The 22,053-nt window shown below is 59.7% G+C and overlaps 1 protein-coding gene across 1 annotated transcript; it reads left to right on the top strand.

The window, feature by feature from the left end:
- Window positions 1-5,314: 5,314 nt before the first annotated feature.
- Window positions 5,315-17,564, top strand: ZNF316 (zinc finger protein 316; the record flags this gene model as incomplete). Its single annotated transcript, XM_080830425.1, has 6 exons — window positions 5,315-5,387; window positions 5,490-5,681; window positions 5,887-6,008; window positions 6,816-6,942; window positions 7,445-7,558; window positions 14,866-17,564. The coding sequence occupies 6 exons, from the start codon at window positions 5,315-5,317 to the stop codon at window positions 17,202-17,204; spliced, it is 2,967 nt and encodes a 988-aa protein (XP_080686551.1). The 3' UTR covers window positions 17,205-17,564.
- Between the last annotated feature and the right edge of the window lie 4,489 nt (window positions 17,565-22,053).

Genomic DNA, 22,053 nt, shown 5'->3' on the forward strand with positions numbered 1-22,053 from the left:
GCGGCGATGCCACGGAAAACTTAAGAATAATGGTGCCTGTGGGGCGGGAGCTTGAGAAGGAGCAGGGCTCCACCACTGCTGACTGGGGCTTGCAAGCAGGCTGAAAAAGGCCCCGACCTCTGTAAGGGCAAGAGCTCACTGTCACACCCAGCGGGCTGCCTGGAGGTGGATGCCGGCAGGTGGAGTCTCAGTCTGGCGACCTCACCTTCTCACAGCTCCTGCAGTCACAGATCACTCGTGCCTCCCTCTGCTTGGAGGACCCTTCCCTTCCCAGAGGCTGGCCCTCCGCCTCATCCTGATACAGGTCCCTCCATGGGAAGCTCCAGTCGGAGACCCAATTGCGTTCATTCGGCTGCCCCGGCCCACTGCCTCTCAGTCCTCATCGCCATCGCCTCTGGGTAAAACGCTCACGTTTAGCAGCGTTGGTCCCGCACGCACTGGTGGTCCCGCAAGCAGGGCAGGTGAGCAGTGGACACCGGCCCCTCCTGCTACGGTCGCACTTGCTCATCGCCTGCAAGGGGTGGCCCTCGTCCCCGTCCGGTGTCATGGCCCGCGGACTGGATAGAGCCTCCACGAGGCCTCTCCCTAGGTCATCGCCTACGGTGCGGTCATCCACGGTCTCAGGACCTGGAGAGCGACCCAACGCTGGGGGTGGGTCTGTCTCGGGTCTGGCACTCGGTCTGCACTCCCTGCACGTTGGTTGAATTAGGAATTCCAACTGGGCTTGGGAAGGGGCTAGGCTCAGAGCCAAGGGATCTCATGGGGAGAATCAAGGGGGAGGACGGAGTTGGGGTGTCCAGGGGTTGGGGCCACGGTCTCGGGGTGGGGGGCGCCGGGGTCTTCAAAGGAGGACCCAGGTCTCAGAGCAGGGGGGGGGATGATGCTGGGGTGTCCAGGGGTGGAGTCAGGGTTTCGGGTCAGAGCAGGGAGCTCTGGGGTTCTCAGGGAAGGAGTCGGAGTTTTGGGGTGTCGGGTCCCGGGCAGGCGGGGCTGGGTGTCCAGGCTGAAGTCGGGATCTCAGGTCAGAGCAGGGGGCGCTGGGGTTCCCAGGGGAGGAGTGGAGGTCTTGGGTCAGGGCAGAGGACTCTGGAGTTCCCAGGAGTGGGGCACCAGGGTCCCCAGGGGTGGGGCCGGGATCCAAGACCCGGAGCGCCCTCCCTCGCACCAGGGGCGTTTCCTTGCCCTCCACGCACGCCCCCTCCGGGAGCCGCGCTCGACCCCGCGTGACCGGAAGTGGCCCCCCGTGGGCGCGGGCGGGGCGGGGCCCGGCGGCGGCACTTCCGGTGCCCACGCGCCGCCGCCGCGCAGCTCCGGGGCCGTCACTTTGTGTAGCGCGGGGCGCGCAGGCCCGGCCCGGCCCCGGCGTCCGGCGGCGGCTCGGCCGGCCCGGCGCGCGCGCGCGGTGAGTGGGCGGCAGGTGCGGGCGGCTGGGCGCGGGGCCGGCTCGGACCGCCTCTCCACGCCGGCGCGGGAGGCCGCGGGGCCGACGGGGCCCGGCCTGGGCCTGGCGGGGCCGGAGCGGCGCGCTGGCCGGGCATTCGGGGGCCGCGCCCACGGCCGGGGCGGGCCGCGGACCCCCCGCCCCAGACCGCGCGAAGGGGGGCGGGCTCCGACCCCCCGGGGCGGGCGGAGGCCGGCGGAGGCCGGCGGCGGCGCGGAGCAGGCGGGCTGGGGAGGACACGCGCGAGTCGTCGGGAGGTGCCCGCCGCCGGCTAGGCCGGAGGGGCGGGGGTTGGGCCGTGGCCGCCCCCGGGGACACACCCATCCAGAAGGGGCTGTCACCGCCACCGCCTCTGGGGAAGACCCACGCCAGATAGCTTGCCCCCTGGAGAGATGAAAATGCTTGGCTGGGGGCCCCCATGAGCTTGCTTAGTGACCTTGGGGGACTCGTCTGGGTCCTGGGTCTCTGCCAGTGGAAGCTCCAGTGGGCTGCTGTGCTGTCTTCTACCTGGTAGTCCCGTAGGGGAACCCATCCCTGGGGTTGGGCAGGGTCTGGGGTGCCCCATGTGGCCACATAAGTGGGAAGGGGGCGGGCCTTCGGTAGAGGACTGGGTGGGTAGGAAGAAGGGGAGGTGTGCAGGAGGTTCAGGCCCCTGGCTGCACCTGTGTGGGGAGACCTTGGTACTTAGTTTGGCTCAACAAGTGTTGGCAGGTGTGGGGAGCTAGTCAGCATGGTGAGGGGCTGTCCTGGGCGAGCTGGGATGGCCCCACGCATCCAGCTGCACCGGGAGTAAATCCTGGAGGGTAGGGCAGCCTGATCCGTGGACGCACAGCGAGGATCGTAGTAAAGGAGGGAAGGCTTCTTGGAGGAAACAAAAACCTGGAAGGCCTTGAATAATGCGTGTGGGAGGGGGCGGGGCCTAGATATATGTGCACCCACACATTTCTCCTCCTTCTCTATGTAGGTTCCTTGAATTTGGGACTTTCGTGGAGAGTTTCTAACAGTTTCCAAACTTTTTTTCCGTTCTTGTGGTCCTCCCTTCCCTCCGTGGAGGGTGTCTCGTCCTCCTTAGCTGTAAGCACCTGTAGTACTGTATCCTAGGATGGAGAACCCCGGGAAAATAAAGGTCCGGGATGATGTGGGGGTTTATGTTGATGAGGCTGCTTACCTGACCCTCTGTGACTTCTGACCCAGAATCAGATGCCTGGAAGTAGGCAGAATGAGTGCCAGTGGGCTGACAGGCTGGGAAGAGAAGAAAGGAAAGCGTGTAGGTCTGGGGGAGTGTGCCCAGCACCCAGCCGTGTGGGGAGGCAGAAAGCATCTGGTGCCTGAGTGATTGAAGTCTGTTTTCCAGAATGATTCTGTTCTGGATTCCGGGTTGGGGTATGTGAGGTGTCTGGCTGTGCTAGCTCACAGTTCTGTCTGCAGGGTGACTGCTGACCTCCCATAGCTGCTGAGCCTTTCCGTTCTCCGGTCACCAGCACATGCATTTTTTGGGAGCAGGGACTTCAGGCCCCAGCCTCTTTGAAGGCAGAGACTCTCAGGGCTTCTGGCGTGGGTTCTGTTTGGAAGGACCCTGAAAAGTGATCAATTTAGTCTGGAATGTGGCAGTGGGGCCAGAATACTGAGGTGTTTTGTTTTGTTCTAGTGAGTTGTACGCCCAGTGCGGGGCTTGAACTCACGACCCAGAGATCAAGAGTTGCATGCTCTACTGACTGAGCCAGCCGGGCGCCCCTGAATTTTTAAGATCTCACGTTCTTCATGTTAATTACAGACTTTAGACTCACCTCTTTAATAAATATTTGAGCGTTAACTCTGTGTCTGATATGGGGGGATTCAGGAATGAGCAAAGGGAATTTCCGTCTTCCTGCAGTTGACTGTGTGTTTGGGGAGACAGGTGGTAAGGAGACAGTTCCGTGAACATATAAAAATGAGGTGCTGGGGGCACCTGGGTGGCTCAGTGGGTTAAAGCCTCTGCCTTCGGCTCAGGTCATGATCTCAGGGTCCTGGGATCGAGTCCCGCATCGGGCTCTCTGCTCGGCAGGGAGCCTGCTTCACTCTCACTCTCTCTGCCTGCCTCTCTGCCTACTTGTGATCTCTCTCTGTCAAATAAATAAATAAAATCTTTAAAAAAAATGAGGTGCTGTGAGGCCAGAGTTCAGGAAACTGGGTGAAACGGGGGCCCAGGAGGCTCCCCACAGAGGATCAGAGAAGAAGAAGGGAAGCAAGTTCCAGGGAAAGGGAATAGGATGGGCAAAGATCCAGAGGTGGGACCAGGCCCCAGGCCACTTTATTCCAAAGCCCTGGGGTTTTCTTCTGTTGCGACTGGGTCCTTGGGTACGGCAGACCTGCTGTGGGAGTCTGCTCTGGATGGTGGCCAGGCAGGAGACAGCTCGGCTGGGCTTGGTGTGGTGCCTGGGTTCAGCCTGGATTTGTAGCCTGAGGCCTGGGTGAGGAAAGCCCTCCGCTGGATCCTGAGGTGGGTGGCGGTTAGGAAACCTTCGAGGAGCATTCTCAGTGCCCTGAGTGCTGGGTAGGGCTGCTGCGTCTTCCTGGAGGTGGCTAGAGCAGCGCTTGGCACGTGTGTTTCTATACTCGGCGCCTTCACATGGCCAAGGAGCTGTGGAGGCCAAGAACTGTAGGTTTTGGGGAGAGGCTGGGGCAGCCCACCTAGGCATAGCTCTTCACCTGTGACACAGTTCCGTGACTGTGAATTCGCAATTTGGTCAGCTAGAGGGGAGCACGAGGGGTGGGACAGAGGTGGCGTCTGGGAGGCCTTCATGAACGTTCCAAGTTCCTAGCTTTTAAAGTATGGATTTAAAGCAGCAGCTTGGAACTGTTCACCCAAAAAGGAGCCTTGGACTTGTCAAAACTGTGACCCTGTTCTGGCCTTGGGCCTCCTGGTAAAGGGCGTTCACCTGGAAGGGAGGAGTGGCTTCTGGGCCTACAGTCCATCAGGTCCACAGCCCTTGGCTCTGGACCATGCAGCCACATGGCTATGTCTCTGCCCAGCACCTGGGCTGAGCCAGCTGTGACGGTGGCATGAGTAGGACCTTGTAAGCCACTGGGGCACTGGTGGTTTTTTCCTGGGATTTTCTGATCCTTAAACTTGAAGAGATGTCACAGGGTGTTTTGGATCATCATTGCTGGTCCAGCGATGAACCAGATCTCCGTGATCTGTTGAACTTTCTCCAGATGCTCTGGACGGAGTGAGGGGCAGGGGAGACACAGAAGGTAACCCATACTCAGCATCTCTGGTGTGCTGCTTCTGGCAGGAGGAGGCTGACCTGCTGGCCTTTCCGGCAGAGGTGAATAAGGCCGCCAGTCTCATTGCACACCTGCCCATGCCCAGGCCTCTCCTCCCTCCCCCCTGCTGGCACAGTGTGGGTGCTGAGAGCTGGGTGAGCATTTCCCCCTCTATGTCAGGTGGGCCGTTCCTCCGAGGCTGCACTCAGCTCTTTCAGCCAAATGTGGGCCACTCTCAGCCATGTTGCCTGGACTCCCTGTTTTCATGGCCCCTGAGGATAAAGACCCGGGCTAAATCCCTGATTTACTCCAAGAAAGCGTGGCGGTTCACATCCGGCACATAATTGCTGACAAGGAAGACCTGAGACCGCGTAATGGGGTCACGGAGAGGGACTCTGTGGTTACTTTTTCTGGGTACAGAATGTCCCAGTTGTGCCATGTGAGATTGTGGAAAGAGCCCACGGTCCTCCCTCAACCTTGGCGGCATTACTGTCTAGTGCGGGAGACGAAACCCGCCTCCCGCGGGACGCTTGCAGGCTCGAGCATCGCACGTGAGTGTGCGGTGGGCAGCTGGTCACCGCCGCCCGTCTGTGTTCCAGGCCGAGCTGAGGCTCTCCTCCGGGGAAGATGGCAGCCCTGCGCTCCACTCCAGATGCACCGGCCACGCAGCTGGCGAAGGCGGAGGATGGGCTGGAATGTGGTCCTGCTCAGGAGGAAGAAGAGGAAGAAGAAAAGGGGGAAGAAGTGGAGATAGAGGAGGAGGAGGAGGAGGAGGAGGAGGAAGAGATCGTCGTGGAAGAAGGGGAGGACAAGGAGGTGGTGGAGGAAGCAGAGGAGGGGGGGCGGGCCGCGCACGTGGACCAGGTGGAGGTGGAGCTGGAGGAGGACGAGGACGTGGAGGAGGTGGTGGCCGAGGAGCAGAGTCTGACCTTGGGGACCCAGGAGCGCCTTGGCCGTGGCGGTGATGCCAAGTCCCCAGTTCTTCAGGAAAAGGGTAAGAAAAAGGAAGCGGCTCCTGGGGGACGAGGCAGCAGGGGCAGGGGAGGGCAGGCGGGGACAGGGTGGAGCTGGGGCACCATTGCCCAGGTTTTGAAACGGAGGAGCCGGGAGCTCCTGACCCTGCTTGCTGTCCGGGCAAAGGGGACGGTGGCAGCGAGGCCTGATGGCGGAGGCAGGCCCCTAAGAGATCCTCCCCTCAGCGTGGCAGGCCACCCGGCTTCCAGCCACACCTAGGGATGAGGACTTGGAGGAGGAGGAGGAGGAAGAGGAGGAGGAGGAAGAGGAGGAAGAAGATGACGATTCCTTGACAGCTGGATCTCAGGTGAGCTGCTGTCTCTGGAGCTCAGTTAACCAGGCGGGGTTTGCTTGGGACGGGGGACGGGGGGTGGGGGTGGGGCAGGGGGGAAGCTTGGCGCCTGGTGTTCCGGAGACCCCTGTGGGCAAGCAGAGGCTCTGTGGTCCTCATGGCGAATTCAGGCTGTGAGCAGGGACGGGGTTGCAAGAAGTGACTGGCGGTCTCTAGCCCCAAGCCCATGGGACATGGTTCCACTTTCCTGGGGTCCGACACTTCCCAGGCCATCATGTCCTGAGAATGTTGACTGCCCCTCCCTTGGCTGCACCACAACCCCTTACCTGGAGGGCCCGTCACCCGTCCAGGCTTGGGTTTCCTGCCGAGCCCAGTCAGACTGGATGCCAGGGCCCACGGTCGGTTGAGTTGATGCCGCTCGTGCACCCAAGCATGGGCCCTCACGTTGCTGATGTGACCTCTGGCTTCAGCTGGACAGTAAGCGGGGAGGACGCAGCCTCCCTGCATGGGCACGGACTTGAGCTTTCTTGTTTTCTGACCTTAGTGTGAGTCGTGGCTCTGCCCCCCACACGCTGAGCATCTGCCTGCCCGGAGCCTGGGTTCCTAATCTCTGAGTGGAAACGGGTCGTTGCCTTTCAGGCCCGCTGCCAGGCTTGGTCGCCCGTCAGTGACGGGATGTCGGGCTGTGTCCCCACGAGCTCGGTGTTGCAGGACCACGGTCACCTCTTCTTGAAGAGACTCCCTGTTGCCCGCCTTCTCTGGGCTCCCCCCTCCCTGCCACGGTGGGCAGCTTAGGGCAGCGGCCAGGGCTCTGTTTTCCAGGGGCTGGTGACCTTTGAAGATGTGGCTGTGTACTTCTCCCTGGAGGAATGGGAAAGGCTGGACGCAGACCAGCGGGACCTTTACAAGGACGTCATGCAGGAAAACTATGGGATCCTGGTGTCCTTGGGTAAGCAGGGAGCCTTTCGGTGTGACGGGTGCCAACAGCCTAGCTGTTTGAGAGAGTGGCTTCTGAAGCCCCAGGGTCTAGGAGAAGGGGGTCCTGGAGCCAGCCCACCTTTTGGGGGAGTCCTAGGGCCCGGGGTCTCCACTGTGGTCCAGCAGTGCCACGAGCCGGTGCATGTGTTGTGGGAGCCGCCCATCCAGCTCCGGTCTCTGTGCCGTCTGCTCCCCAGAGGCCTCCAGGGGTGAGGAGTCAGGTGCTGGAGGAGATGAAAGTGTGTGGAGGGGCTCAGCAGGGTGCTGCGGGTACCAGGGCCGAAGTCTAGACTTGTGAATGTGGGATTTCCCGGGGTGGAGGCCGGGAGCCGGGAGGGCTGGTCCAGGAAGGATGGAGACGAGGGAAGGGAGAGTGAGGAGCCGGTTGGCGTGGCGGGGTTGGCACTATGTGGGGTGAGGGGGGGCCTGCCCAGCGCAGCCCTGCAGCCACCGGCTGTTTTTCTCCTGGCCAGGATACCCAATCCCCAAGCCGGATCTGATCTTCCGGCTGGAGCAAGGGGAAGAACCCTGGGTCCCAGACAGCCCCCGTCCCGAGGAAGGAGACATTGTCACTGGCGTCTACACAGGTGAGTGGGAGATGGAATCTCGTGGGGTTTCTGCTGACACAGCTCCTCGGAGCTTCGCCAGACTTTGGCCTTGATCTTAGCCCTGTGCCGTGGCCTTGGTGCTGGTGGTCCGGGATGTGGAGTGGGCCACGTGGAGACAGGGAGGCCACCATGGGCTGACCTCTGCCTTTGTGGCCCATGGAATGGGCCCATGGAAGTCCAAGGTTGGTGAATCCTTAGAGAACCTACAGGTTTCTCTTAGGAGCTTTGGAAAATGTCCCTGTCCCTGCCTTGGAGCCTCTGATTGTTATTTGTGTTTTGTAAGTGAGGGCCATTTGTTGAGTGTTTGGCTCAGAGAAAGCAAGTACAGGAGCTAGGCAGACTCTGGCTGAGTGCTGGAACCCGCCTTTCTGGTTCCCACACTTGAACCGGTCCTGTGGCTTCTCCACCCACTGGGCCGTCTCTGAGCAGAGGGTCTAGGGGGCAGGCCTCGGCCTGGGTGCGCAGCTTTGCCCCTTCCAGAAAGGAGATTTTGGAGGGAAGCGTTCAGGGTGTGTTCAAGGGTGGCGAATTTCCCTGGGGACCGCCGATGTGGCTCTGGGTGTTTCTCTAAGCCTCTGAGCTTCTCTTTGCTCACATGGAGAATGAAGTGTTTGACCAAAATCCATAATTTCCGAGCAGAGGATGTGGGACTGTCGCTTCTGTGGCAGTGCCTCACGAGGTCTGTGAGTCGGGCTCTGTGGGTGAGAGAGATCGTGGAGGGTGTGTCTGCCTGGGGGCTCGAGTGACGTCCCCCACTGGATGGCTCTTGCCAATCACGGACCTGGATAGACTCAGAGTAGCTCATGAACGTGTTTTAAAATAAAAACACAGAGAAACACAGACCACGTTACTGTGCCTACGAGTGGACTCTTCGAAGTGTTTTCCCGTTTACTTTGTATCCTGGCGACAAGCCCATGCGGTAGCAGGGCACAGGCAGCCAGCTGACCTCGCAGCTGAGGACATTGACTTTGAAAGCCGGGCTCAGCCCCAGGGCTTGCTTGCCGTGGTGTTGCCGGACAGCCTTCCAGTCCCGGCTCTCCATGTGCTGTGGAGACCTCTCTGGGAATCATTCCTGGGCTTTGGACTTGGGTGGGCTCTGGCTGGCGAGACCATGGCAGCTGCTTCCGGGACGAGTCTGGGACAGAGGTGATGTTTCTCAGGGGGTCTCAGTGGGAGGTGGGCCCTGTTTACGGGCAGAGCTCAGAAAAGCCACCTGCAGGTAAAGGGGCCACAGGCCTGTCTTTGCCAGTCTCTCATCATGTTAATAGATGTGCCCCCATTCTCCATGCTTCTCGGAGGGTCGTGGAGTATAGGCATTTGCAGGTTCCGGTGTGGGTGGTCCCCACAATGTGACCTGTGCACCTGGGTGGGGTTCGGCAGCACCCTGAGGAGGCTGGCTAGCTGGGCCAGTGCCTCCCTGTCTTCCCCTGTGGCTTGTTGCTGTAGTAGGGCTGCATGGCCTCGAGTGCTCCCCCTATCCCCGCCCTTGCCACCTGGCGAGCCGGAGGTCGGTGCAGGACCCGGGCATAGTTTTAGATACATCCCTGTCTGCTGGGGTCAGTTCAGGTAGGGCAAACCCATCTAAGGCCTTTTTTTCTTTTAATATCTACCTATTTGTTAATTTGTTTATTTGAGAGAGACAGTGCGTGCAAGAGCAGGGTGGGGGCACAGGGAGAGGGAGAGAGAGAGAAAGAATCCTCAAGCCAACTCCCCTGCCCAGTGCAGGGCTTGATCTCAGGACTCCGACACCGTGACTTCAGCTGAAATCAAGGGCAGGCCACTTGACTGACGGAGCCCCCAGGCACGCCATCTAAGGCCTTTCTTAACTATGACCGTAGTCTGCTTGCTAAAGGTCTTCTCCCCGTACTCATTTCCGTGTGGCCGAGTCTGTTGAGAATTGAGATTTGCTGGGTCTGGGCGGGACAGATGCTAGCTGTCCTGGGCCCGACAGTGTCTGGATCGCTAGGCTGCAGTCTGGCAAAACGCCAGCGTACTCCTCTTGTGCTTTTTGAAGAATTGGGCCAAAAGGTTTGGACTCTGGCCAGATTCTCCCCCTCAGACGCCCCATCCCGTCTGCCATACTGACCTGAAGTCCCCTGCTCTGCCCTTCCAGCTCTGTGCTCGGCCCCTCCACCGCAGGGCCATGAGCCCTGCGCGCTGTGCTCGCTCTTCTCACCCCACCCCCTTTCCTGTGCCTTTCTCCTCGCCGGGCTTGGATAGCAGCACCTCGCCCCCGTTTGCGACAGCCCCGTGTAGTCGCCCGCCAGGTCCCTGCCGGTGGCGGGACCCCATTTCCTGCCCGCAGCTGCACTGCAGCAGGGTCGTGGCTGGAGAAGAGTGTGCCTACTGGCTGACCTCACACCTCCTGAGGACGCTGCCACCACCACCTGGGGCCGGTGGTCCGGCTTTGTGTCCTTGTTGGGTTGGCTTTCTGCTCTCTGGGGTGGACCCTCTTGGCCTCTGATTTCTCAGCTGCCTTCCTGGCTGCCTCTGCACCTGCCCTCGCTTGTTCCCAAGACCAGGATGGTCCTGTGCCGTCTTCTGTTCTCTCCAGGAGACCGTGGCCAGAGCTTAGGTCAGTGCTGCCCATCCTCAGCTTCCTTCCGCAGCCCTCACCTTGTCTGCTTGTCCATCATCCGTACCCTTGACCTCTCCCCTTCTCTGACGGTCATTTCAGAGTGAACCTGAACCTGACGGGACTTCTCCTTCCTCAGTCCCCTCTTGCAGCGTCCTTGGCACCTGAGTGGGCCTGGCTCCCTGCCTGATTAGTCCTTGTCACTCTGCCTTCCTTGCCCTACCCTGTCCCAGGCTTCCATGAGGCCGGCAGGCCTGTGGCCACAGGTGTTTCCGAGCTGCCTCTGCCTTTCCCTCTAGGGTATTCCCCATGAACTTGACACAGTATCTGGGCCTTGCTGTGGCCTTGAGGCCGCTGCTCTCCAGGCTCATCTCCACCCTTAGCTCTTCAGGCTTGGCCTCACAGACAACCTTTCTCTTCAAGCCTGCCTCAGGGCCTTTGTGCCTGCTGTTTCCCCTGCCAGGAGTGCCTTTTGTGTGGCTGGCTCCGCTGTTAGGACCCCACTCGAGTCATGTGTTCCTGAGCACAGAGACTTCAGGAGCACGCCCTCTGGCATTACTCCAGGATGTTCCCTGCACGTACAGCAAACAGCACTATCTGAAATGGTCCTGCGTAGATGTTTGCTTCCTCATTTCCTGTCTGCTGCTGCCTGTGGCCTCTGTAAGAGCTGGCACTGGGTATTGTCTACCCTGTGCTGTCTCCACGGTGCCTGGCACAGGCCTGGCACCCAGCGGGGCTGGCGGCTGATCCGCTCCCTCCTTTGGCTGCTGTTCCTCCCCCTTGTGTGAAAGCGAAGGACGGAAGAGAAATACAACATGCAGGGTTACACCTGCTTAAAGATGACCCGGGAAAGGAGAGACAGAAAATTTAAGAGCAGTAAGAGGTAAAACACCAAGGTGGGGGAATCTCAGGGTTGGTGAGCACCGTCAGCGGTTCTGGAGAGGTGGAGGTCAGGAGCGGCCCTGCGGTGCAGGCCCGGCCCCAGCCTGCAGGTGGTCTTTACCTTCATAGCCCGTGAGCCCCTGGGCTGGGCACCTGGGCTGAGCCCCTGGGCTGGGCTGTCTGCCAAGGGAGAACTGGGGTCAGGGGTGTATTAGTCCTTAGCATGGGCCTTCCCTGCCTTTGCCACACCCCTGAAAGGGCCCTGGGTGTCCCTGAATCCCCCTTCTTTGTCTGAGCCAGGAGAAGGCATTTGGGTCCCTTCTTGCCTCTGACCCCTGGGCATGGTGTAGGCAGAAGGGGAAGGAGGCAGGAAACATTCCAAGTGAGGAAGAGCCGGGCCTCGGGCTCCTGTTAGTAGCTCTTCCTTGATATTATACTCACGGTACAGGTGAGGAGACTGAGGCCAGAGAGGTCACCAGCCAGTGATGGGGGACGGGCCCTGTGCTCGGAGGACAGAGCCCAGCACAGAAACCTGGCCCTGTCGGGAGCTGCCGCCTCCCTCACACTTGAGTACAGGCCTGGTTACCAGACTCCTGCTCCGTGGGAAGGAAAGGCAGCTGGCCAGCAGCCCTGGAGGCAGGAGCCCACCTGTGGCTTGGGGCACGCCAACCCTGTCCACATCCTCGCCTTGTAACTGTCCCTCGGGGGGTGGGGGGCTCTCCACAAACGCCCCTCGAGTCTCCAGGTCTGGATGGCAGAGTCGGCGCGGGTGTTGACAGCAGAGATGGGTTTAGTTGGAGCTGACTCACCAGGGGCCCCGGGTCAGGGTGGGCCTGGGGGCAGCCTCCGGGTTCCCAGACAGGGGCAGAGGTGGCTTGGGGGTGCGAGTCGTAGAAAACGGTGGCACGGTTCTCCGGGCGTCGTGTGTCTGTCATGCTGAGCGGCCCGCGGTGGGCCTCCCAGCAGCTCGGGGGTGGAGGTGCATTGGGCGCGCGGCTCGGGGGCTTCCATCTTCTCTGAGGCCCTGTGATTAGAGCCTTGGTAGGGCACTTACTGGAGGTGCCTTGGGGGCTCTCCTGACAAGGCTATTGGTCAGCCCCTGGGATTGTCATCGGGCCTCAGAGCACTGGCTCCAGCCTAGCTAATCATCACCCCGGGTCATAGTCCTTGGGAGCAAATGTCTCAGGGAGACAAGACAGCAGCTCCCACTTCCCAGGGTCCTCTTCTCTACCCTGTCCCTGTGCGTTCTGAAAGGAGCAACTGTGTTTGACCCTATAGGCCACTGTTACAAAATGTCCCCTCACCCACCTTGTAGAAGCATTCTCTGCCCTGGCTCTCGGCTCACAAGCAGACCTGGTAAGTGCTCACTTGGATTCCAGCAAACTCCCTGGGAACCTGGAGTGACCCTTCCATTGGACACCCCACTCCAGGGCCCCACCTCCAGACCCTGACCCACTTTGGTGACAGAAGGGAATGGAACCCGGTCTCAGGGCAGGCTGGTCTTCGTCTGCCTCCCCCTCCAGTGGCCCTGCTCCTCCTAGCGATCTTGGGGTGCAGCCAGCCCTGACTGCCCAGGGACACAGCTGCCCTTACAGCCCCACATTTGGTGTCATTGGTGCTCTCCACCACCTTGCCGTGTTCTCAGTGTTTCCTCACTCCTGGACAAGTGGCTGTGCCGGCTGTGTCACTCCCCTCTGCAGAGGCTTGAGGTAGAGGCTGGGTAAAGGCTCACCTTCCCCAGTGTGTGTATGGGGGGCTTTCTGCTGCTCCTGGACTCCAAGGAAGAGGTGTTATGGGTGAGTCACTGGGACGTCGCCCACCTTCCCAGTTCTGAGTGGCTGAGGTGGCCTGTTGGCGGGCCCTCATTTGACCTGCGTGTCAACTTTGTATCCAACAGGGATGACCCTGGGCTAGGTCCTGCGGTGCACACTAACCCCACTGAGACAGTGAACTTGTTCCTCAGCTTGAATTCCCTCTGCCTTGGCGAGTCTCTAATTCAAACTAACAAATTCTTGTGCTAAGATTCTTCTTGAGACTCACGGGAAGAATTCCCAGCTGATCTGAGTATTGGCTGCACCAGTCCCTCTCGTCTCACGGGGGTGCTCCAACCTTCCCAGGGAGGAGCTGGGCCATTTCTGTGCTTGTACCAGGGACCAGCTACTTCAAGTCACCCACTCGTGGCCCTGGGTGACAGCTAGAGATAAACTGAGTGTAGTTCAGCAAACTTTGTCTCTTATTTTAAAGCGTATTTTTACTATAACAGTATACTACTACTAACTGTAGAAAACTTGAATATGCAATTACGAAAAAATAAAATAACCCATTTCTGTATGCCTTAAAATGATGCGTGTTTTTTTTTCACAGCCGCAATCATGCCCGAACAGTTGTGTGTCTGCCTTTGTTTCCCCCCAGGCTGTGCTGCTTTCCCCTGTGACCATGTCACCGTACATGTACAGGGCCATGCAGAATACAGGACGAGGGCTGAGCCAGGCTGGGCAGCCCTCCTGGGCCCCGCGACCTGCCCTTGGGGGCGGGACTCAGTGCTTCAGGCTCATCTAGTCAGGTGATGCCACAGTTTTGGTGGTGGACCCAGGTGGGGTAGGAGAGGGGATTTGCACCCTCGGAGCTTAAACCTTCCAGATGCTAGTATTCTGGAGTGGTCGGCAGCACGGTGTGCGACCACTGTGGACACACGTGGGGCAGAGTGTGCGTGAGAAAGTAGGCACACAGGTGCTTGGGACCCCTGGGGCCACTGTGGGTCAGTGTTCTCCCTTCTCTTCCTTGTGAGACTTCGTGCCTGTCCCATAAACTGTCGTTCCCTCCTAAGTATGATGGCAGGCACATCAGCACCCCATTTTCCAAACTAGAAAACCCTACAGGCCGACTCCATATCCACACTCTGCCCTGAAGGGAGAGGTCGGTTTGGTGGAGGAGGTGGAGAACTATAAGACCTTGGTGGCGGGGTGGGGGGCAGTGTCCTTGGCCTTCTGGGATAGGAAAGTGCTTGCAGTTCACCCAGTCTTAACCAGCTTGAGACTGTTTCCCGAATGCACAGGCACTCGGAAAAAGCCAGGCTTTGGGGTGGCTTACAGGGAAGCTTGGGCTATGGATGAGGGCAGGGAGCTAGGGCCCAACGGCCCCTCCAGGTCTCCCGGGCTCAAGGCAGCCTTATCAGGTTCTGCTCCGAGAGTGGGAAGGAGACCCACGTCTGCTGGCCAGCCTGAGGCTGGTGGAGAAGGACTCCGAGGGGAAGGGATGCTGAGCAAAGCCCAGGTGCTTACAAAGGCAGGTCGTCTGCTGCAGGGCCCTGGGGTTGTGCTGGCCCCAGAGACTTGCGGGGCTTGGACCGAGCAAGGGGGGGTGGGTGGAGTGCTCTGGAAGACAAGGGGTTTTGGGGAAAACAGCTCAGAGGTCTCTCTTTTCCTGGGTACAGGACAGCTGTTGTGGGCTTAGGTGACCAATTTTGTAGCGTGTTCCTGCTCCTCAGCAGGGCGGCAAGCCCTGGAGATCTGCCAGAGGGATTAGTGAGTTGGTGCCATTTGAGGATAGTCCAAGCAGTAATCTCGGCCTCGCCTAAGAGGGACACCCGCCCGCACATTTCTCCTGTCTGCAGCCTTCCTTCTAACTGAGGGAGGCAGTGGCTCTACTGCCCCAGGGACGCTGGAACGGGTCCTTGTGGACCAGAGAGGCACCCTGTCCAGGAACTGGGGATGGAGGCTAGGGGAGCTTGGGGTCTTGCGCAAGTGTGATTTCTCTCGGGAGGAGCCTGCAAGGGGCTACCTTGGCCTCCTCTCACTTCTCTATTCGGGCCTTCCTTTGTCGCCATCAGGGGCCTGGTTCTGGACCGACGATCTGGACGACCACGAGGAGGAGGAGGATGAAGACTTCTTGGCGGAGGTGGCGGAGGAAGAGAACGAGCCTCCGGGGCTCTGGTCAGCGGCCTATGGCGTGGGGGACGTTCCTGGGACGTGGGGCCCCGATGACTCAGATTCAGCACAGACTCCGGAGGGATGGGGTCCCGACCCCGGGGGCCTCGGGATCCTGGCCGAGGGGTCGGAGGCGAAGCCCTTCCTGCCGGGCCGGGAGCCTGGCGCGAACCTGCTGGCGCCCTGGGCGTTTCCTGCCACTGTGGCTGCCCCGGCCGGGCGGCCCGAGACCACGTGCGATGTGTGTGGCAAAGTGTTCCCGCACCGGTCCCGGCTGGCCAAGCACCAGCGCTACCACGCGGCCGTCAAGCCCTTCGGCTGCGACGAGTGCGGTAAGGGCTTCGTGTACCGCTCGCACCTGGCCATCCACCAGCGCACGCACACGGGAGAGAAGCCCTTCCCGTGCCCGGACTGTGGCAAGCGCTTCGTCTACAAGTCGCACCTGGTCACTCACCGGCGCATCCACACGGGCGAGCGGCCCTACCGCTGCGCCTTCTGCGGTGCGGGCTTCGGGCGCCGCTCCTACCTGGTCACGCACCAGCGCACGCACACAGGCGAGCGGCCCTACCCGTGCCCGCACTGCGGCCGCAGCTTCAGCCAGAGCTCGGCGCTCGCGCGGCACCAGGCGGTGCACACGGCAGACCGGCCGCACTGCTGCCCCGACTGCGGCCAGGCCTTCCGCCTGCGCGCCGACTTCCAGCGCCACCGGCGCGGCGGGGGTTGCGCGGAGCCCGGCGGAGACGGCCCTCGGCGGGAGCCCTGCGACACGCTGCCCACGCCAGGGCCCGAAGAGGCCGAGGCCGGGCCGGAGGGGCCCGAGGAGGCCGACGCCGGCGAGGCGGACGGAGAGGCCGAGGTCGAGGCTAGAGAGGAGGAGGAGGCGGCGGCGGCGGTGGCAGTGGCAGTGGGGCCCACCCCCGGGAGCAAGGAGGACCCCGAGCCGGACAGGCGGTTCCTCGAGCTGGGCAACGGCCTGGGGGAGGGCGAAGGCCCTTCCTCGCACCCACTGGGCTTTCACTTTCCCGTGCACCCCAAGTCTTGGCTGCACCCGGATGGCTTCCCGATCCTGGGCCTCCCGGACTTCGGGGAGCGGCTGCCGGCCGACGGGCGTCCCCTGCCGGTCCCCCTGGGGGGCCGGCTCGCCCTGGTGGAGGGCGCGGGGCTAGCCTGCGACCCTTTCGGCGGCGGCGGGCCGGGGGCCGGGGGCGGCGGCGGGCTGCGCGCCTTCGCGCCTGCCGTCGGGGGACTGCTGGGCGAGCCGGCGCCCGCCGCGCTGGCAGAGGAGGAGAGCCCGTGGATCTGTTCCGACTGCGGCAAGACGTTCGGGCGCCGCGCCGCGCTGGCCAAGCACCAGCGCTACCACGCGGGCGAGCGGCCGCACCGCTGCGCGGACTGCGGCAAAAGCTTCGTGTACGGCTCGCACCTGGCGCGCCACCGCCGCACGCACACGGGCGAGCGGCCCTTCCCGTGCCCCGAGTGCGGCGCGCGCTTCGCCCGCGGCTCGCACCTGGCGGCGCACGTGCGGGGCCACACGGGCGAGAAGCCCTTCGTGTGCGGCGTGTGCGGCGCGGGCTTCAGCCGGCGCGCGCACCTGACGGCGCACGGGCGCGCGCACACCGGCGAGCGGCCCTACGCGTGCGGGGAGTGCGGCCGGCGCTTCGGCCAGAGCGCGGCGCTGACGCGGCACCAGTGGGCGCACGCCGAGGAGAAGCCGCACCGCTGCCCCGACTGCGGCAAGGGCTTCGGCCACAGCTCGGACTTCAAGCGGCACCGGCGCACGCACACGGGCGAGAAGCCCTTCCGCTGCTCGGACTGCGGCCGCGGCTTCGCGCAGCGCTCCAACCTGGCCAAGCACCGGCGCGGCCACACCGGCGAGCGGCCCTTCCCGTGCCCCGAGTGCGGCAAGCGCTTCTCGCAGCGCTCGGTGCTCGTCACGCACCAGCGCACGCACACGGGCGAGCGGCCCTACGCCTGCGCCAACTGCGGCCGCCGCTTCTCGCAGAGCTCGCACCTGCTCACCCACATGAAGACGCACCGCGGCGCGGCCGGGGCGCCGGGCTCCGCGCCGGCGGCCCCCGCGTCCAAGGCCGAGGCCCCTGCCAAGGGGCCGCCCGGCGCAGGCAGCGGGCCGGGGGAGCGCGGCAGCACCCTGCTGGAGTTCGCGGGCGGAACGAGCTTCGGCTCTGAGCCCACGGCCGCCTTCGCGGGGCCCTCAGGCGCCTACGAGGAGAGCATCCTGTGATGGCCTGAGGCCGACGGAGGCGCAGCCCGCCGGGCCGCCGGCCCCCTTGCCCCTCTGGCCTCGGGGTGCTGAGGGTCCCAGTCCTGGTGCGGTGCCTTCCCCTCAGCCCCCCCGTGCACCGCTTCCCCGCCCCAACCTCGGGCGCCCCTCCTGCCCGGCTCCGGGATACCGGGCCGCCGAGCTCGTCCGGCCGTGCAGGGGGCGCGTGGGGAGAGGAGAGCCACGCGCGGAGGAGGCGAGGGCAGGGGGCGGCCACCCCCACCGAGACTGCTGCATCCCACGCGGTAGGGATGGCAGGCGAGGTTATTTATTTCACTCGGATTCCGATATGGGTGGCCTGGGGGACCGGCGGCCGATGAGTCTGTAAGTGGGTTGTACAGCGAGGGAGGGGGACCCCTTGCGTCGAGGGGAGGGCGGGGTGGTCAAGGGCAGAGCATCTGGCTCCTCCGGTGGGTTTGGTTGACGACTTCTTCCCATTCCTCAGTGAGGGACTTCAGGGACCTTCTGGTCATTTGAATGTGTCCGGGAAGTTTTAAGGACTGCGCGGGGCTAGCGGAAGCCTTATGGGTTTCCGGAGGACGATGTTCCTCCCTATCGAGGGGGGGACAGAGATGCGACTGGGAAAGCTTTTATTCTGTCTACTGTGGATATTTATTTCCATCTCTTGTATGGCCTGAAGAATCTGGGAGGAGGAGAAAAAGCCAGAAACCAAATTTGTGGCCCCAGGCGGACGGGTTGCAGGTGTTCCAGGGTCCTGAGGGAGTTTGAAGCCTTATTCTGGGGGAGGGTCGCTCGCTCTCACCCCACTTGAGCACCGAGATCAGCCAGGCACTAATTCTGCCCCGGCGGGTTTTGGTCTCCGCCTCCCCCCTTGAGTCCTTCGGTACTCTCACCTCTGGCAGCTGGAGGTGGCACACTCAGAGATCCTTGGGGGCCCCTTGCTGGCTGCTGCGGCCATGGCCCCAGCCTTCAACTTCCTGGGCCGCCACCTCCCCTGGAGCAGTTGGACACATGGGCCCCTGCCCTCTAAGCCCAGTGCTTGTTTAGGTTTAATGACCAATTGTAAAGTGACAGGTCGGCAGCAGGATCATTTCTCACATCGCTACGGGGCTCGGGCCCTATGATGCCTGTGGGTCCCTTTAATGCCGCTTCTGTCGTTATTCTGTACTAGAAGCAAGTAGTGTTTCTGTTTAGAGTCCCATGTCACAGGGTGGGCAGTTTGTACAGCGGAAGTCCACCTGCGGGGGTGTGGACTTGAGCCTGTGGCTCCATGACAGGCCAGGCACCCAGCTATGCAAATTCTGCACCTGGTGGGCAGCCCGCCCTCTGGGTTGGGCCATTGGGAGCCACTGGGCAGGCAGCTGAAATATGGCTCACATGAGATCCTTTCCTCCCTGAATGCCTTGTGGGCCAGTGAGTGGGGCCAGAAAACAGATTTTGAAGCAACCGCATTCCCTTTTAGACCTAGTTCCTTCTGTTTTAGTGTAGACATGGCCTTGGGAGAGCCAGCAGCCAGGCTGCTGGGGCTGGGGGCGGGGTAGGAGGCGCAGTAGTCGGTGGGTGGGAAGGGGGCGTGGATGGTGGCGGTAAGAATTCGCCTGGCTGGGTGCGGTGGTGGGGTGGGGTGGGGTGCTGAGGAGGTCAGGGGTCCCTGGAGGCATCAGCAGTGCTGGGTGATGCCTTCCCTGTCCTCACTTTCTTTCCTCTCCCTGTGGGACAGGAACCTCAGGGGCCAAGTTCAAGGCAGCATAGCCCCACATGGCTGGGGTGTGGCTCTGTGCTCATCGCCCCCTTGCACACCCCTCAGAGTTCGTACCTTTGGTGCTGCCCTGGGCCCCAGCTGCTTCTGCCCTGGCCAGGAGCCATCAGCAGGAGGACCGAGCTTTAATAAAGACTGGAGAAATGAGCTTTCCGACTGGATTCCGTGCTGTGCTGCTCCTTAGTGCCCTCAGGGAGGCTCTGCAAGGTCTCGGGCCTTTTTTTCTGCAAACAAAACGAAACACACAAAAAAACACCTCTTTTTTTTTTTTTTTTAGGAGTTTCTCCTTTCAGAGACTAGAAATGGCCCATGAGGAGTCAGCCCAAGATGAGCTTTGGCTCCTGCTGCCTGTGTCTACCAAGTCTTTCCGGGAGTCCCCAGCGGGCCCCCCGACACTGCCACAAACTCTTTGTAACACACCTATCTTGGGACCTTCCTGTGGTTAGGGTTGTTCCCTCCAGCCTTTCTGAGGTCGGAGGAGAGGGGCCAGGTCCCGCTCCCGGGGGTCCAGACACATGCTGAGTCACAGACATTTCGTAGGCTTGTCTGGGCTCCTCTGCTCTGTGCCAGGGCACAGGGCGCCTCCCATGACCCCCCAAGCTCCTTCCTTTGTACTGATTTCTCGACTCCATTCTTCTCACCACATGATGTCCCCACAACCAGATCTGACCTCCCATTCTTGGCCCGCGGATTTGGAAAATATGAACTATGAAGTAAATTCTCTTTCAGATGTGATTTGGAGGCATCAGAGCAGAACCCACTGTTTCAGTAAAAAAAAAAAAAAAAAAAAAGGCTTTGAGTGGCAGATGGCTGTTAAGACCTAGTTAAAAACTGATGGTCTTGAGGATCTTAAAGTCTACTCAGAAAAGGTAAATTATTCCCTGGTAGAGCTTATAGTTGTGCGGCCAAATTCCTTTTTATTTGGGGGGCAGGGGGGAGGGGGCGACCCAATCCTGATGGTCATAGAAAAAAAAAAAAAGTAGACAGCCTTCCTGGCTTTGAGAGGACTTCCAAATTTCTGGAGTCCCTGATTGATTTCCCCCCAAGTGTCAATTTGGGGGAATCTGGGGCCATTTGGGGGGCATCTTCTAACATTGTCAAGGAGTGGAAGCCCCCAGGAGATATGACTTGTGCAGGGTGGTACTTCGAGAGCCTTGAGGTTCCGAGCACCCCTCTGGCCTCCCCCGACCTTTGTTATTTTCCTGTTTCTCTATTGCTTGCATTTCCCCCAGCCTCCTTCCTCGCTCCTGACCCTTTCACTTGATCTCTTCAGACACCTCCTTCTAACTCTTTTTTTTCTTTCTCTAATTGGCTACAAATGGAATAAAGTATTTTGAAATTTGGGGTTATATTTATTAAATAAAGCTTTATGATCCTTGTTCATTATTTAAATTTTTTTCCTGATTATAAAATACGTGCTAGTTGTAAAAATCCCAGCAGTACAACAAAATGTGTTACATGCACACTTACGTCCTATAGAGTCGCCACATCCCGCCACTGGGCACCAGAGCGGCCGCAGGAGCTGTGGGAGCACATTTCTTCCATGCAATGGAAACGTCTCACCACTGGGGACATACTTTACATGTCCCCTTGCAACTTTCTTTCTTTCTTTCTTTCTTTTTTTCATTTAACACTATATTAGGACATTCTTTCCTACCGGACAGAACTACCTCACTCATTTTAACCGCTCCGTGATAGCATTTCATTTGCGGATGTACCAGTAATTTGTGTAACTACTCCCCCAACAATGGGCATTTGGTTGTTTCCAGCTCCTGACAATTACAAACAATGCTGCAATGTAGGTTCTTGTACATATTTCCATGCAGTTTTTAGTTATCTGTTTAGAAAAAGTCCTAGAGGTGATGTTGCTGGGCCAAAAGGCATGTGTTTGTAAAATTCGGAGTACAGCTAAATTGTCCCTGGGGAAGGCTAACTCCAGTCCAGCCGCGTGTTCTCCCAGCGCAGTAAGAAAGTGGGGGTGGTCCTCCACCTCGCCAACAGGGGGCATCAACAATTGTTTTAATCTTTGCTTTGTTCTTAATTTTACAGAGGTGAATGGCTTGCATTGTTTTATTTCTTTCAAACATGTAAACAGGTTATTAAAAAAAAAAAACAACTCATAGCCTTGGCTAAGGTATTTCTGGGATTCTGGCTATAATATACGCTTACCCAGTTCAAGTTCATAGCTTCCATATTTTCTGGAAGACAAGACATCTCAGGTTTACCTTGAAAATTTCCGACCCCAAACCTGCAATCGGCCAAGCAGCTGGGATTCCTTTAGTGGGAAATGATATTCAGGGACTATAATTTGGTGCTGGGGTGCTCAATGCTATCAGGTTGATTTTTATCCCCCTAAGGAAAAAATAAATTTTCCAGCGAGAATTCTATCTCCAGCCAAGCTATTCTCGTTGCGAAGACAAGTGATATTTTTAGATCTGCGAGAATTTCAGAAAATTTACCATCCTTTAACCATTCATAGGAGGCATGTCACGCAAGGAAAGAACCGACCAATAAAGAGGAAGACTTGGGATGTAGGGAAGAGTGGAGCCAGTCCGGGAGGAAGAGCTGTCTGGGACAACAGCTACACAGCAGTCCTGTTGCAGCGTGAGAATGGGGAGCTTCAGGAATTAGGTCTCCGTGGAACGGAGGAAACCAGTAGATTCAAAAATATCCCTGAGAGGTCACGCATGGAAGTGCAGAGCTATGGTGAAAGGCGGGCCTGAGGGTCGAAAGGGACCTCGGCTGGGAAAGCCAGTGTGGCACCTCTCAGGGCCATGAAGTAAACGCTCTTCAGACAAGAACTGGGTCAGGGAGGAACCAGGATCCTGTTTCCACCTTGAGACAAAGACTGAATGCGGATGCCCATCCGGCAGCCACAGCAGCCACTGTGAGGCTCTAAGCAGTTTTTTACTTCGTTTTTGTTTGTTTGTTTGTTTGTTTGTTTTTTGCAGTTATGTCTTCAATTCTATCTGACCAGCCTGAACACACTTATTTAGGTTCTTGCCATGTTGCTCCGTAAGCTTAGTTTGTATCACGCTTTGGTGAATTTTGTTGACTGCTCTTCCTGGCATTCGATCTCTTGGGTCTTTT

This window comes from Martes martes, assembly GCF_963455335.1.
Source record: "Martes martes genome assembly, chromosome: 18".
In the NCBI taxonomy this organism is placed as follows: domain Eukaryota; kingdom Metazoa; phylum Chordata; class Mammalia; order Carnivora; family Mustelidae; genus Martes; species Martes martes.